This window comes from Xyrauchen texanus, chromosome 23, assembly GCF_025860055.1.
Source record: "Xyrauchen texanus isolate HMW12.3.18 chromosome 23, RBS_HiC_50CHRs, whole genome shotgun sequence".
In the NCBI taxonomy this organism is placed as follows: Eukaryota; Metazoa; Chordata; class Actinopteri; order Cypriniformes; family Catostomidae; genus Xyrauchen; species Xyrauchen texanus.
Genome location: NC_068298.1, coordinates 15,760,725 through 15,778,109, shown reverse-complemented (window position 1 = coordinate 15,778,109; position 17,385 = coordinate 15,760,725). Strand labels below are relative to the sequence as shown.

Genomic DNA, 17,385 nt, shown 5'->3' with positions numbered 1-17,385 from the left:
CCTTCATGGGAAAGTCAATAGAAATCAGCTGAGACTTCAGAAAAAAAATTGTGGACCTCCACAAGTTCATCCTTGGAATCTGTACAAACAACATACGCAAGTATAAACACCATGGTACCACGCAGCCATCTTACCGCTCAGGAAGGAGTCTCCAAGAGATGAACGTAGTTTGGTGCATAAAGTGCAAATCAATCCAGAACAACAGCAAAGGTCCTTGTGAAGATGCTGGAGTAAACAAGTAGATAAGTATCTATATCCACTGTAAAATGAGTCCTAAATTGACATAACCTGAAAGGCTGCTCAGCAAAGAATGAGGCACTGCTCCAAAATCGCCATAAAAATCCAGACTACAGTTTGCAAGTGCACATGGGGACAAAGATCTTACTTTTTGGAGAAATGTCCTCTGGTCTGATGAAACAAAAATGTAACTGTTTGGCCATAATGACAATCGTTATGTTTGGAAAAAAAAAGGGCGAGGCTTGCAAGCCGAAGAACACCATCCCAATCATTAAGCATGGGGTGGCACCATCATGTTGTGGTGGTGCTTTGCTGCAGGAGGGACTGGTGCACTACACAAAGCAGATGCTTCATGAGGAAGGAAAGTTATGTGGATATATTGAAACAACATCTCAAGACATCAACCAGGAAGTTAAAGATAGGTCACAAATGGGTCTTCCAAATGGACAATGACCTCAAGCATTCCTCCAATACCTTGACTTTGTTGTCCTTAAACCATTTTGCCACACAAGTGGCCATCACAAACCTCTGACCTCAATTTGTTGGCAGAACTAAAAAACTGTGTGCAAGCTAGGAGGCCTACAAACTTGACTCAGCTGCACCAGTTCTGTCTGGGGGAATGGGCCAAAATTCCAGCAACTTATTGTGAGATGCTTGTGGAAGGCTACCCAAAATGTTTGAGCCAAGTTAAACAATTTAAAGGCAATGTTACCAAATACTAACAAAATGTATGTACATTTCTGATATACTGGGAATGTGATGAAAGAAATCATTCTCTCTACTATTATTCTGACATTTTACATTCTTAAACTAAAGTAGTGATCCTAACTGACCTCAGACAGGGAATGTTTTCTACGATTAATTGTCAGGAATTGTTTAAATGTATTTGGCTAAGGTGTATGTAAACTTCTGACTTCAACTGTATGTTTGTCAAAAAAGTATGTCCATATCTTTATTTACTTTTTATTTACAGTTTTTTTTTTAAAATGTATTTTCTTGTGCATTTCTTTCATTTACTTCAGATAAAATCATGCTTTCCTTACTATTACTTCTTCCCGTGCACATAAAGATGTTGGATCTTTTATCTCTGTGAGGCTTTGAATCTCTTAAATTCTCTGTTTATTCTAGACCAGGACAAATCTAGAGGATATTCTTACCCTGATATAGGCCACCACATAACACAGAGCAGAAGACAGACCCCTGACGAGGTAGGGGAATATGTTTTGCTCTTTGAAATATTTTAGTAGAAATTCTAAGATTTTATTTGGTCTTAGACTAGATTGTAAATAAACCCTTAACATGACAGCATGTAATAAAGTTTCATTTTTCTGCTTTTTGCATTTCCACTTTACAGAAACTTCCAGCCAGAGCAATATATGACTTCAAAGCACAGACAGCAAAGTATTAACTGCCTTCAAATCTGTCACTATTTTCTTTTTGTGTCCTTTCTACTGCATAATTTTGTTATTTCACAATATATAGAGTAGTCATTTTGAATTTTCCTCCCAGAGAGCTGACATTTAAGAAAGAGGATACTGTGTACATCACCAGGCAGATAGATAATAACTGGTATGAAGGAGAGCATCGGGGACTTGTGGGCATCTTTCCCATCTCTTATGTGGAGGTGTGTGCTCAGTGAATTGGTGTTTCAGTTTTACCAGATATTAAAATCTTCTTAATCTGGGCAGGCTATTTACCCTTTTCTTTCCAACCTGTTTCTTCAGAAAATCCCTCCTTCAGAGAGACATCTGCCAGTGAGGCCTCCTCCTCCAGCTCAGAGCAGAGAAATCGGAGAAGCGGTAGCCCGCTACAACTTCAATGCTGACACTAACGTGGAGCTTTCGTTAAGAAAAGTAAAAGTGCCATTTTCTCTATTCAGATGTCATAAATATCCTTTAATTTCAGCAACTGCTCATTAATGGACACCTTAATGTGCGACACTTTAAGAGCATTTCTTTTGTGTGTGTGTGTGTGTGTGTGTGTGTGTGTGTGTGTGTGTGTGTGTGTGTGAAATAACTACTTTTTATTGAATACTTAAGTTTTACAGCACTCTAATATTGTGCCTAACCAGGTGCAATGCAATAGTGTGCGAAGCAGTAAAAATGATTCCACGTTAATCCATGAGTTTTCATTCTAACCATTTGCAACAGTGACAAGTTATGGTTTCTGTTATGTTGAGCTTTGTAGCTCTGCCCACACTGAAATCTTATTGGTCCAAAATTCATCTTGAAAAACATAGCTGCATAATAAACATCAAATATGTTAAGATTGGGTGTGATTTTACTACTTTGTTCAGCATCTGAGCTTTTACTGTATAAAACAAGCAACAACAAAAAAAAAAAATGTCATGTCTTTTTAGGATGTGGTGTGAAACCTTCTTAGTATTTCTTAATACCTTTGATATTGCTGTAGGTGTTCTTGTAGGGTATTATTGCATGGTGTGTTCTACGTATGTCATCAAACATTTTGTCTTGGTGTCTTTCAGGGCGAGCGTGTCATTCTCTTGCGTCAAGTTGATCAGAACTGGTTTGAGGGCAAGATTCCAGGTACAAACAAACAAGGGATTTTTCCAGTGTCTTATGTAGACGTCATGAAGAAGTCCTCAATACAAAGTACCAGTCAACCTTCCGGGCCCACTATACCTACTAGTTACTCCAGTGACAGTGTGCACAGTAGGGTACGTTTTCAACTACAATTCCATTTAATCATGTTATTTATGCACTTTAAAGAATAGTGCACTCAAAAATGAAAATTATCTCATCATTTACTCACATTTATGTTATTCTAGTTGTGTATGACTTTCTTTCATCTGCTGAACTCAAATGAAGATTTTTAGAAGAATTTGTCAGCTCTTTCGTTCCATACAATGCAAATGAATGGGTGTCAAAATTTTGAAGCTCCAAAAATCACATAAGTCAGCATAAAAGTAATCCATATGACTCCGGTGTCTTCAGAAGCAAAGCGAAATGATGGGTGTGGGCGAGAAACAGATGAATTTTGAAGTCCTTTTTGCTATAAATTATATTCCCTGCTCAGTCAATCTCCACTTTAACATTCACTTTCACATTCTTCTTCTTGGGTTTTTGGTGATTCACTTTCACATACCATCCTACTGGGCAGGGAGAAGAATTTCTAGCAAATGACTTACCGTATTTTCTGGAATGTAAGTCGTGTTTTTTTTTTTTCTGCATCATTTGAAAGGTCCTGCAACTTTTAGTCAGAAGTGATGCATAATTTATACATATCTGATGTTGGCTGGTGAAACACACGCGAACCAAAACATAAGAAAAATCAGTCATAGAGCATTTTAAAGTTGCCAGTTCAGAATTTTTTGCCTTTACAAAGTACTTTATGCCACCAGTTTGAATATTTTGTCCATCATAACCTTATTGTTGTAACAAACTCTAGTCCACTGTCAAACGCAACATGCCTACAAAATTATGTTTCATCACACTCATAGTAAAAACATTCAGTCAGTGAACAGGATAATTAATACATTGCAAATAGGGTTGCACAGTTGCTCTGTTAATGAATGAATAGAAAACAACAGGCATATAATTTTACTCACAGACTAAAAGCTGTTTATGTGTGCACAGCGTTGAGTTACAGATGTTATAAACAGATGTGTCTTACTTATAACATTTCTTTCATGAAGAATATGAGAAACTGTTAGACACAATTACTTAAAGCAAATTCTCCCATTTATAACAAGCCCACATACACTGTGATATGATATGTAGATTCTGAGGTACTGTAATCTTCATTGAACGCAATTGACATCTGAACTAGGGATGGGAGGATTGATTCTAAGGTATCTATACTTCCAATACTGATGTGGTATCAAGAATATCTGTCCTCACATCAAAATTTCAATTCTGAAGATTTTTTAACTAGTGATATTATTATTTAGATACCATGAACATTAATGCACATCATATGTTTCGAAGTGGAAAGAAGATTTATATTAGCAAATCGTTGCATGGCACTGAAAATATTGTTTCTTCCACTCATCTTGACGCACAGAAATGCTAAAATACACTAGCAGTCACAGACAGGGTTTTCCTGAGGTAATGGCATAAAAACAGAGTCTGGAGTTATTTGCACTAAGTAATGACAAACCTAGATGTTACATGTGTTATAATGGGCTTGTGTTAAAACATTTATAATGATCTGTAATCCTCATTAATATATGATACCCTTGTGAAAATGTAATCTGGATTTCATATCACTTCTGAAGATATGGAAAACAGTGGAGTCATATGGATTACTTTTATGATGCCTTTATGTGCTTTTTGGAGCATAACAAAATTGCCGCCTATTCACTTGCATTGTATGGACCTACAGAGCTGAAATAGTCTTTTCAAATCTAAATGTATGTTCTGCAGAAGAAAGAAAGTCATAAACATCTGGGTTGGCATGACAGTGAGTAAATGATAAGATCATTTTTAGGTGAACTATCCCTTTAAAAGTGAAGGATGTGATTATTTTGGTGTTATAATACTTTCTCCTATCCCTGCTTAATATACAGATACAACTACTGTATAAGTAAGTTATTTGTGGAGTAATTCCCCTGAAAAGTGTAGAGTATTTTCTATGACTCTTTTTGATTGAGCATCCTGACCAGCCTGTCACAGCAACATTGGCTCAACCAGTGGTGTGAGTTTGGTCATTCCATTTGATGACGCTTGTAGTGCAGATATTACACACTTCACCTTTAAGTTTACACATCACATATATCAGATTCAGTTCTGGATTTCAGGTCACTTTTATCCTTAATATATTCTCTGATCCAGTTAAGTGGCTATATAATCTTAAATACTGACTCATACTTTAAGCCATGCTCCATGCCAACAAACAGTGGTGTCAAAGAAAGTTATACATTTTATTTATATTGTGTTACTCATATTGCCATAGGTTATGTACAGTACCATCTGTGCCAACAAGGTGGCAAGTACAAAATTAATCCTTTCTCGGATGACAACTTTCCAAGTGCCAAAATAGATCACCTCTGTCATCTTTAGATTACCTACAGCTTGTTGTGTAAGATAAGCCTTAGTTCAGATTTGATGCCCTTCAGATGTAATTCCATCTGAAGAACAAAGAAGTAAAAGCTTATTTCTTTGCTCACACGGGAGAAGTCCAGCAGGGCATGGATTAGATTAGATTAACCAAACTGTCATGCCAGGATCCAGTGAAGGCTAATTAAAAGATGAAAAAGTCGGACGTACCTTGCTGCGCTATACATGTGCTGCTCAGTTCCTGCTGTTATTGAATAGGAAGTTTCTGTAGAGGTGAATTAATGTGACACAGACAGTAAAAGTTGCCCGTTGTTTTAATGTTCAGTTTGATATTTATCTTATTTAAAAAATCTATAATATATATATATATATATATATATATATATATATATATATATATATATATATATATATATATATAAGCCTATTTTTAAGATTTACGCATTTCAATTTCATATCAAAATTCCATCAAATTGAATTCCAATCCTGAATAACAAAAACAGGTTTATTTATTTAATTATTTTAAATGTATTTATTTTATGATTATTCATTCAATTTGATGGGATTTTGCCATTCAATAGAAATCTTAAAAACAGGTTAAAATATTTTTGGGAGTGTAGCAAGTACATGCAAATTTAGCACTTTAGACTGTGACCGCAAAAATTATTTTATATAATATACAGTATATGATGTAATGATATTTGATATAATTAAAATTATATGAATGGGATTGCTTTAGATAATAAAATATCAAACCAATAAGCATTATATTTCAATAAAGATATCAGAAGCACAATTTTCAAACAGATTTACTTTTCAAAATTAAGACACTGGGCACTGACTGGTTGTAAAATTTAGGGGAATATGTCTATATATGGTTAGTTTTGCATAATTTGTTTGCAAATGGTACTTGGTTTGAAACATTTTATTTTAGCTTGGCTTAGTTTAGTTTATCTTAGCTAAGCTTAAGTATTCAATACTTTTTTTGGGCCTCTGTTCTTGTTGAAAAGACCAGCTAAGACCTGAATGAACTTCCATGCTGGCCAAGGATGGTTTATGTTGGTCTTGTGTTGGTCTAGCTAATGGACCAGCATTTTCATGTTATTAAACAAGCATAGTTTTTTGGTCAAGCTTGTAGACTTAAGGAAATCTTGCAAGTTAAGCCAGGCTAAACAAAACATATGCTGTTTACCAGCTATGCTTAGTGTATCATTTAAATATCTTTTTGGTCTTATGTTTTTTCTAATTGCTATATCCTCTACATTAGACTGCTCTTTTATTTGTGCAACTGTCACTTTCATTATCTTTTTAGTTCTCTTTAGTTCTAATTTTTTCCACTGTAAATCATCACTATCACTCTCTATTTCTGTCCCTTTTCTCTTCTCTCTCTGAAGCCACCATCTGCACGTACCCTCTACAGCTCTCCATCCCCAACTCTCCGTCCACTCTCCTCATCCGCACCCAGCCCACAGAGAGCAGCGCACCTCCAGGCCATCACCAGCGAGTGGCTGGCCCTAACTCTTGGTCTATCTCCTTCAGGAACCCCTACTCCTGCACCTCCTCCCTTCCCTTCCAACTTCCAGCCAGACTATGTAGGGCTTGATTCTGCCATCTCCCCCTCTCCTGCCTCTTCCATGCTGGGTCGCTCTCCGGCCCTCGCTCCCCGCACCTCTACTCCTGTGCTCAAAGAGGGCCACTTCATTCCCATTTCCTCCCCAAAGTCCTACATGTCCCCTGAGCCCAGCCCATCACCGCAACCCTACCTCACCTCTGCATCCTTCACTCCTTCCCCTACATTACCCACATTTGACTCCAGCCCCAGGTCTGGCAGTGTCATAGAAGTTCTCTGCAGCCAAAAACCATTAGATCTAAATGAAAAAGAACTGGAGATGTTCTTTGAAAGCGAAGATCATCACAAAACAAGCAAGACAGACTCTTCTCAATTGTGCAGCCCTTTTGACTTGGTTGTTTTTGAGGCACTTGATTCCCAATTGTCTTATAAGGACACCATGTTTATAAAAGACCCTGAGGATGACCTGTGTGAGGAGTTAGTGTCCATCATTAAAGCAAGCCAATCAAAGGGCATGTTTGTAGAAGAGGAGAGTTTTTATCACCATGAACCGAATGTAACAGAAAAGATTCCAAAACTGTTCATAGAGGAGGACCCAAATGAAGATAGCAGCTCCTCAATTGAACCCCTGACATCAAATACGTTTACTCCAGTCCAACCCGCCCATAGTGAGGGGTCAGATTTGGAGGTAGTGTTTGCTGTGTGGTTATACTAGCAAATTGATTGCAGTTAAAGGATTGGTTTGCTCCCCAAACTTTCTGATATCATTTAGGCACCATTATGACATTCCACGGCTTGTATGACTTGTTTTCTTCCATGGAACGCAAAATGTAACATTTTGTAGAATCTACAGGTCACTGGTTTCTATGACAGTTAATTAATCCTCTTATCACACATCCCTATTTATTCATCTATTCATTTATTCAAATCTAACATCCTAGATTTTGGTTTGTTTCTCGCACAAAGCTATCGTATGCTTAAGAAGAATTTAAATATATTATATAAATAATATTGACTATGTTCTATGTGTTTTGCATACTTTTTGAAGCCATAAAGCTCCAGTCCTCATTCCCAAAATAGTGACCAGTACATCATTACAAATTTCTCCCTTTTGTTCCACAGAAGAAAGAAAGTCATACAGATTTGGAACGACATTATGGCGATTTTTATTTCTTTTAGTAACCCATTTATTTTAAATACCTACATTCTCTGGAGCATCTGTATGCTAAAAGAATGCTAAACTCAAATTTCCTCCCTATCAGCAGGGTGAAGTTTCCCAAAACGACTCTCCACGTCTCTCCCCCCTGTCCTCACAGATGTCCATGCAGTTCATACTCCCCACATCGCCTAAGTACTCTCCCACCTCCCCATGTACCACCCCTCCATTGCCTGGGGTTTCACAGACCCCCCCTCCCTCTGCCAAACTGTCCTTTCGACAGGAACTCCGCTCCCAAAAGGTCAAGGTAAAGACAAGATGCTTGTTAGTGACCGTGTACAAGCCCAACCCCCATTCCCCACTGTTTTCAGTAATACAAACACTAAAATACCCTATTGAAGTGACCTATATAACTTACTGTGGAGTTAGGAGGACATCATTGTTACAGTGCGTATTCTTATCATAGATAAAGATCACAATGTGGTTGTTTTGTAAATAAAAATCCAAATGATGGATTTCATATGTCTGACATAAGAGTCATTAATTATTATTACATCATAGTGAGACATTATTTTAATCACCCATTCCACTCTACCCTTTTTGAAAGTCCCCAATATTCCTGAATCCTTTAATTAGCTCTACAGTCCTTCCCCTAATGGGTCTGTGCGCTGGCATGGGAACATACACATCACATAAACAGAGCTCGTAATGGATGCTTGGATGGAGCAACTGAGTACATAACAAGAGAAGTTTAGACAGAAAAGAAAGATGCACTATGGGCCTTAGTCTGTGTAGCATTGATTTCATTTGTGTCAAATTAAATATAGCATCTACCCCAATATCTATTCTCTCCATGCATAAATAGTACAATGAATTTTCTTATAGTAAATTCGATGGGGTGGTTTACTCCTGTTAAGCATGTTTGATTTCTGTAAATTGTTTTTTATATGTGATCGCACTTAATCCTCATGTAAGCTTCTCCTGGTTCTGGTTCTTTCAGCCTGTGTTAAGGCGTGATGTAGTGGTTGTTGGTAAGCCCCCTCGTAGCCCTGTGATGTCTAGGAGGTCCTGCGGATCACCTGTTAGAGGTCAAAACATTTCGCCATCTCATAGGGTAGGGAGTATGTGCACCTTGTGTGGCAGTGGTACATATGGGAAATTAAACTCTCTTCAAAGTATCCCTACACAAAGTTTACTTTACTGTATTTTACCTGAGAATTTATAAAAATGTTTACATAAACATTACATTTTTGCTGCTAGACCTGGAAATTATATTCTCAGGCATAATACAAGATGCCTGCTTATGGTCACATGATTCCAGATTCAGCGATCATTTCATCAGTACAGTATGCAGGAGTACTGTATAATCAATACTGGATACTCTTAAAGGGGTAGTTCACCAAAAATAATTCTGTTTTCTCTTATTTCAAACTAATATGATATTTGTTCTTCTGTGGAACACAAATGGGGAAGTTTTGAAGAATGTTCATGCTGCTCTCTTCCACACAATGAACATGGATGAGGACAAAAATATTAAAGTAGTCCATATGTCTTCTGCACTATATTTCAAGTCTTTTGAAGACATGAAGACGTTTGTGTCTGAAACAGACGACTGAAATTTAAGTTGTTTTTCACTGAAAATCACCATTCACATGAATTGTATGGAAAAGAGCAGCTTAGACATTTTGTTGTAAATATATAGTTTTTTGTTCCACAAGAAAGAAGCTCGAAAGACATGACTGAGTAATTTATGACAGAATTTTCATTTTTGGGTGAACAACCTCTTTAAAGGAATAGTTCGCACAAAAATGTAAATTCTCTTATCACATACTCATGCCATCCCAGATGTGTATGACTTTTTTTTTCTTCTGCAGAACACAAATGAAGATTTTTAACCGTAAAATGCAAGTGAATGGTGACCAAAACTTTGATGCTCCAATAAAGGCAGCATAAAAGTATTCCATAAAGTGTTTTAACCCATATCTTCTGAAGTGGGTTAGAACGGACCAAAATTTGAATCCCGGTTCTCATTCAAAATCGATCAGAAGACATTGCTTAAACCAATGGAGTCGTATGGGTTACTTTCATGCTGCCTTTATGTGCTATAAAGTTTTGGTCACCATTCACTTACATTTTATGGACCTTGAGAGCTGAGACATTCTTCTAAATATCTTAATTTGTGTAAATGAGTAAATGATGAGAGAATTTTATTTTTTGGTTGAACTATTCCTTTATGGCCTTTATACCATGGCCTTGTCTGACTGTATGCATTAGCACATTTTGAGGTTGAGAAAATAACATTTAATACCTAACACCATTATAGACTGATTACATTTACTTTGTTTACGGCATGTTTAAAGTTTGTTTGGCAGTGGTTTTCCTGCATGCAGGATGACTGCTTGGATCAGAAACAGTGGATCTCTGCAGCCTTTCAGAATGTGTGCTGGATCGTCTGATTGTTTCATGGCTCAAACCAGCAGAAGAGACTGGCTTTCTAATGCAGTATTGGTTAAACCATGTGTTCCGAGTGTGTCTGGATTTACTCTTGGGAAAGTCCCATTGATCTTTCCTGTGTACGCAGCTTAAACAAGGTGTACTCCCCAGGTCCAGGAAAGCGGCCTATTCCCCACATTTCCCTCCATTCAAGGGGAGTACTGTCCTTATTTTCAGGATTTCAGACATTTCTAAAGATTCTAAGTTCATAAAACAGACATATTTATAAAAAATAAAATAAAAATATGTTGGTTAATGACTTAGAAAACCCAGAATTTGAGCCCTGGTAGTCCTGAATTTCATACTGTATGTATTTTAACATATGATCAGCATAGGTGAAAAAAGTACTATTCCTCTTTTACATTATTTAATTGCATTAATATGGGCATGATAACTCACACAGTTCAGATACACAGTCGATCCTGGTCTGGCCTCAGTCTTTGCATTAAGGTTCTCTGTGAGCACAGTGGAATTGTATTCAGGGTCAGATTGAGACAGAAACATTTAAAAATGTGCTGTCCTGTTTTCTTTTTTTACAGTCCCAAAGACAAGCATATGTTCATGATCCTCTTCAAGGTGTAGGGGAACCGTAAGTCTTTTTCGTAAATTTTCTTGTGGTTAGCTTTTTCAACATTTGTAATCAACAATCTATCAATTAAAATGTAGAATATTGTTTTGATATCCATTTGAGGATTTGGTCTGTATTATATGTCCTAATATATATATAACATCATATGGAAAACACTCTTTTGTTCTTTCAGATTTCAAGCTCTGTATAACTACGTGCCCAGAAATGAGGATGAGCTGGAACTGAAGGAGGGTGATATTGTTGATGTCATGGAGAAATGTGATGATGGATGGTTTGTGGGTAAGACTAAATTCTTTAATTATGCCTGTTGTTAAATTGTGATAGGGGTGTTCCTTTATTTGTCACTAGCTGGCGCTGTTCTCCAAAGAAATCTGCTATTAAACTTGTTAAACTGTGTGGCTGTGTAGGCATCCCCTTGAAAACAAACAGACAGACAAACAGACTGACAGAGAGATACTGTAGATAGATAGATAAAAGATAATAGATCTTTAGATCGATTTTTGACATACATGTTTGACTTGTACGTAGCCATGCATAGACATGTATATATGTCTATATATATTTGGTGCTGTTACTGGTCACCATTTTGCCTTCACTAGTTCATTTTAAATGATCCAGCTGTGTGACTTTTGTATGAATTTTGAAAAGTACAATATTCTATTTAGTCTCCCAATTAATATTCATTAAAGCTGGAGGTCATAAAGTTTAAAAATGTATAATATGTATAATAATTATAAAATAATTAGCAAAATGCTGTTTTAGATGTAATATATGTCACACCACAGAACATGTCAACCTACCAAAAACCTATAAAAAATCTACCCACACATTTTTTATATTATCCTATTTAATATTTATAGGAACGTCCAGGAGAACCAAGTTTTTCGGAACCTTTCCTGGAAACTATGTGAAACGGCCATAAATTGAGCCATACTCTAATTTCCAATACAAATATCTGATAGTCAGACATCTACAGAGGAGAGATGGACAATATTGCCTACAGATTCCTGCTGGAATTAGAATGACATATTCCAGTCATCAGCAATATGGACTAATGGAAACAGAAGCCAATGGAGGGGGTAACTGCACCATGGTATTTGTAAATATGTGGATTATTACATTCTAAAACCATTATTTTTTTACGGAAGTTTAGTAAAGGCTTTAAAATATTTGGTTTCCTACATTTTTAACATTATTTCTCATTGTTGAAAACAGTCAGTTTGTATGCCTTTTAGTAACTCTGATTAATTTCAACATAATGAGTAATTAAGTGCCCTATTTATCTTTTTATTTATTGAGAGGCATTTTCTTACATTGGTACGATACAGTAGAATGTTCTACTTGTGCCCCCCTGTACACTGGGCCTGATGTCTGATCTGATCTAGATTTAGATTATAAACAGTATTGTAGTGTCATGTTTGTGCCAGGCACAGTGAATATTACAGATGACTATCCATGTTCACATGTATCTTTTCTGTATGTAAACCCCCTGCTTCATGACCTCCGATAATCTAGGGCTCCACGTTCTTCCTGCAGACATTCCTTTGAGCATTTGAAGGATTTTACAGTTACTATATATACATGTGTGTGTGTGTATATATATATATATATAAAATTGTGGCAAAAGTTAAATGTTAAACCTAGTACACTGAATCATATTTCTACTGCCTGTAATAAATGTTCTGTACTGGGTGACCTAGCACATCACTTTTGGTTTACACACTGTAATTTCTTATTTATGGCCAATAAGAGAAGCACATGATGTCATAATTGCTGAACTGTAGCAGCCATGTATTTTGTATATGTCACTTTCCAATTCTTCAAATTAGTTTAATTTGGGTGAGAATATGCTCTTAAAAATGGATTTTGTTTATATGTTAATTCAGCAGAATTTTTTCATAATGATATACACTTAATATATTGTGAATTATTCACTTTCACTGTTTTTAACTGTTCATACAACAATTACGCTCTCATATTCAAATGTCCATTTAAAATGTGCAATTCTCCTATGAAATTGCATGACTGACGATTTCATTCCAGTCAGTGCAGCAAGAAAAGTTAATGTGTCATTGAATAGAAAGGTAAACTAATGTTATATTTAATTTAGGCAATTTTAAACTTCATTGAAATATCCAGTCTCTGTATTGTCAATATGCTTCAATTATACCAGTAACATCCTGCGCATGTTGTTTCATAATGAACTGTTCATCAGTGCAAACTTTGTCTTCTACACTATTTCCTCACAGGACATTTTGATTATCATAATTAAAAAAAACATGACACTGATTTAAGAAATTTCCAAACTTCCGTCATGAACCATCAAGACTACCAGACGTCTCCATTGTGGTTTTGTGTGACTGTTTGTTAAAGACCTCGCACCCCAGTCTTCCATTCTGAAGCACTAGCTGATCAGAATTTGATGTAATCAGGGCTGCTCCTGGTGCATAATTTTACCAAATATAATGTATGCAATGTCATGAATATTAATGTAATATTTAATCATGCTAATAAAAGACATAATTCAGTAAATTATGATAATACATTATGGAACACTGTGATATGTTTATTATTTTAAAAGATATCTAAAAAGAAACAGTTCACCTTAGGTGGCCACAGCAAGCACCAGCATAGACCTGCCTCACTAATGATTGAATTTAAACTGATTGTTGGTTAAAGAAATGCAATAAAAAGATATTCCTGGAGGGGAGTAAGTCCAAAGCAATTCCCATTAAAGGTGCATTCAAAAAATAAATGTTTACCCTCTCACTGTAAGAACAAAAATATTTTAAAAAAAATTATTCTAAATAGCACCTCTAAAATCAACCAAGGTTCAAGGTTATTTTTTTTTTTTTATCTTTGACATCTCTCTCTCTGTGGAATAGTACATAAATAAATTCTGTCTGATCAAATGTTTTCACTATGCTTTCACTGTTTCACTATGTTTTGAAACTACGTTCTTCTCTTTGACCATGTTTTTTTTCCTCCTAGTAATTGTTTTTGCCTTAAAGTATAATTCACCCACAAATGGCCATTCTGTCATTATTTACTCACCCTCAATTGTTCCAATCTCATAAGATTTACTTTTCCTTTGACAGCCTCAGTCACTATTCACTGTCTATTCAATGCTATGAATATGAACAGTGACTGAGACATACTGACTAACACCGTCTTTTTGGTTTTTAAAGAAATCAAAGTCATACGGGTTTGAAGCAACATGAGGCTGATGACAATTTGCATTTTGGGTGAACTGTCATTTTAAAGAGTACCAACAATGGGATTTAAGGTCTCCTTCAGTACACTGGATAATCATGCCATCCTTAACGTTATCCCTATGCTAACTTGTTAGTCCCTGCAGACCGCTCAGTCTATAAACAGCCACATCGTGTCCTGGAGTTGTCCCTCCTGCTGTCATGACAACACAGTAAACAGAGGATCAGTGGAGAGCTGAGCTGTGTCCCAAAAAACACTATGCACTTTTAAAATATGCTATGCATTCAGCTATGTAGTGTATGAATTTTCAAAGTGTATATTGGTCCCAAATGGACACTTAATGTTTTTTTGGAAGTGTTTGTCATTTAACAGCTGCTGGAACTGACGTTTCAAATCCAAGCGTTGTGTTGCCGCAAGCTTTAGAACGGTATCCATCCTCAGTTCAACATTTATATATCAATAATATACATATTCACACAGCAAGGTATGATGGTAAAGCATTTAACTCACTTTTGTGGTCCTTTCTTCACAGAAGTTTTGCTAGTTGTCATATTCTCCATTATTTACAATTGTTTTGCCAGACCACCATTGCTGTTGGTAACTTCGCCCCTTCCGCTATGTACAACATGCGCTGAGTGCAAGTGTCCAACATTCCACACTCCATTTTGATGGTTGAAAATGTGCATCATCTGGGTACTCGTTGTACACTTCTTTTTGTTGCATTTTCAGTGTACACTTACTACTCTACTTACACTTCAAAATGGCATAGAATAATGCAGAAGTGTATGGTTTGGGATGCACCTCTGGTCTGGGTTTCAGCTCAGTCAGTGCAGGCAGGATACTGTCTAGATTTTCCCTGTATTTGATTTAATGGGGCAAACTGTGATATGCGCTCTTCAGCACCTGATAAATATATCTTGGAACAGAGCTCCAACCATGGTTAAAGCAGAGACAACTATAAGTAAGCCATTCATAGGTTACTCTGAAACTGTAAGCACTGTCTTTCTGTGGCACTTTGAAAATTGCAATATAATTTCCAGGTCTAGCAGCAAAAATTGAATGTTTATGTAAATCGACCCAACAACTTTACTCAGCCAACAGCAGAAGGGGGGCGTATTCAGTTTGAAAACATAGTTTATTTTTGCAATTACGTTTGGTGGAAGGGGCCTGGCAGCAGCAGCTCAGCAAGGATTGATGCTGACTACCACCCCTGGAGTCGCGAGTTTGAATCCAGGGTGTGCTGAGTAACTCCAGCCAGGTCTCCTAAGCAACCAAATTGGCCCGGTTGCTAGGGAGGGTAGAGTCACATAGGGTAACCTCCTCGTGGTTGCGATAAGTGGTTCTCACTCTCAATGGGGCACATGGTAAGTTGTGCGTGGATCGCGGAGAGTAGCATGAGACTCCACATGTGGAGTCTCCGTGGTGTCATGCCACGTGATAAAATGCACGGATTGACTGTCTCAGAAGCGGAGGCAACTGAGCATTGTCCTCTGCCACCTGGATTGAAATGAGTAACCGCACCACCATGAGGACCTACTAAGTAGTGGGAATTGGGCATTCCAAATTGGGAGAACGGGATAAAAAAAAGCAATTACGTTTGGTGGCACTAGTGGTGCAGATATTACATACTTAAGCTTTAGCCTTTTCATACGTAACATCACACATAAATGTCACACGTTTAATAACTGGGCCCTGCAGAGTAGTGTCACACATATGTGTTTCTGCAACAGCCATTAACATTACAAGCTGCCAGATTCCAATCGGCTTTCATGCTGACACAGGCTGCACTGGTCAAGCATCTGTAATATATATTCGCTCAAACATTTACTCATACAGTCTTTTAAACCACAGAATAAGATGATATTTTATATACATACATACAATCAAGTTTACAGCTCTTATACTCACAATCAATACATCAAACGCAATCTTCCTTTGATGCATGCTGCCAATTTTTTACATTATTAGTGGTTGTCATTCGTCAAACAAAGAGCTACTCAAAGAGACTTTTAAAGCACAGCAACAGCCTAATTTTCTACAAAGTACCATGCTAAAAATTCGCAGCTTGTGTATGCACAGCCATCATATCTAAATGCAATATTCCCATGCATCCAGCCATGTCTGCTGATTAGGTGCAGATGTGGTTTTCATTCACACAGCAACTCAAATCATATATTCAGGCATATAATATGTTTGTTTTCTGCCAAACTAACACAAAATCACCACAATAACAGTTTAAAACTCTCATACTCACAGTGAAAATATGCTGATCGAGCACGATTATCCGAGCATGCAGTCTGTTTATATTAGCGCTTGATGCACACAAACACACACACATTTGTTCACATGTTTCCTATATTATTTACAGTATTTTTTTATGACAAAAAATCAAAATCACAAATTCAAATAATAATAATAAAAAAAAATACTCATCTGCTCCCCTCTATCGGCTGTTCAGTGTCACGTGCAAAAAAAACTCACTCCAGGGGGCACTGCAGAGGAATTTAGATACTTTTTAGCCACCCGAGTTACGGAAGTATTTTTCCCATACATTTTTTTACATCAAGTTTTAAGCCATGAACCAAACCAACCAGCTGAATCACATTACAAAATTAGTTTTGAAGCAAAGAAAGCTACAAAGATACAAGTCTGTGTATTTACCATCTTTCACGAGGACACAAACTACAATCATTACAAATGATGTGATCATGTGAATATAAAACAATGAAAATATATAAAACTATTGATTTTAGGTTGTTGTTTAATAACATTGCAAAATATATGTAAACATTCCAATATATACAAGTAGTTTGACAGTGGAGAGAGACCGACTCGTTTGCATCATTCACAGTATGTCATGGGAGTGGGCGGTCGCTTCAGGGCTTGTTTGATGGGCTTTCTTGGCTGCAATTCTCTGATTGGTGGATCTTTCTCTGCTGGTTCATTGGTAGTGTAGATGTTCACCAGGAACTCGATCAAGAGTGCTGTATGGCCCTACATCAGCACGGCTGTGATTCGACCACAGGTAATCACAGCCATGCTGATTTAGGGCCATACAGCACGATTGTTAAATGAACAAGTAAATAAATAAAAAGAAATGGATCAGGAT

At 36.8% G+C, this 17,385-nt stretch overlaps 1 protein-coding gene across 1 annotated transcript in view; it reads left to right on the top strand.

Annotated features, from left to right (window-relative positions):
• The window catches only part of LOC127617155 (sorbin and SH3 domain-containing protein 2-like), a 63,671-nt gene extending 49,628 nt beyond the window's left edge, over nt 1–14,043 (top strand). The window contains exons 18-27 of the mRNA XM_052089069.1: nt 1,366–1,445; nt 1,592–1,638; nt 1,747–1,861; nt 1,962–2,090; nt 2,723–2,914; nt 6,650–7,513; nt 8,088–8,288; nt 11,014–11,063; nt 11,236–11,342; nt 11,924–14,043. Coding sequence (XP_051945029.1) covers nt 1,366–1,445; nt 1,592–1,638; nt 1,747–1,861; nt 1,962–2,090; nt 2,723–2,914; nt 6,650–7,513; nt 8,088–8,288; nt 11,014–11,063; nt 11,236–11,342; nt 11,924–11,985 — 1,847 coding nt within the window. The 3' untranslated portion in view covers nt 11,986–14,043. The remainder of the gene's footprint in view (nt 1–1,365; nt 1,446–1,591; nt 1,639–1,746; nt 1,862–1,961; nt 2,091–2,722; nt 2,915–6,649; nt 7,514–8,087; nt 8,289–11,013; nt 11,064–11,235; nt 11,343–11,923) is intronic.
• Nucleotides 14,044–17,385: the final 3,342 nt, after the last annotated feature.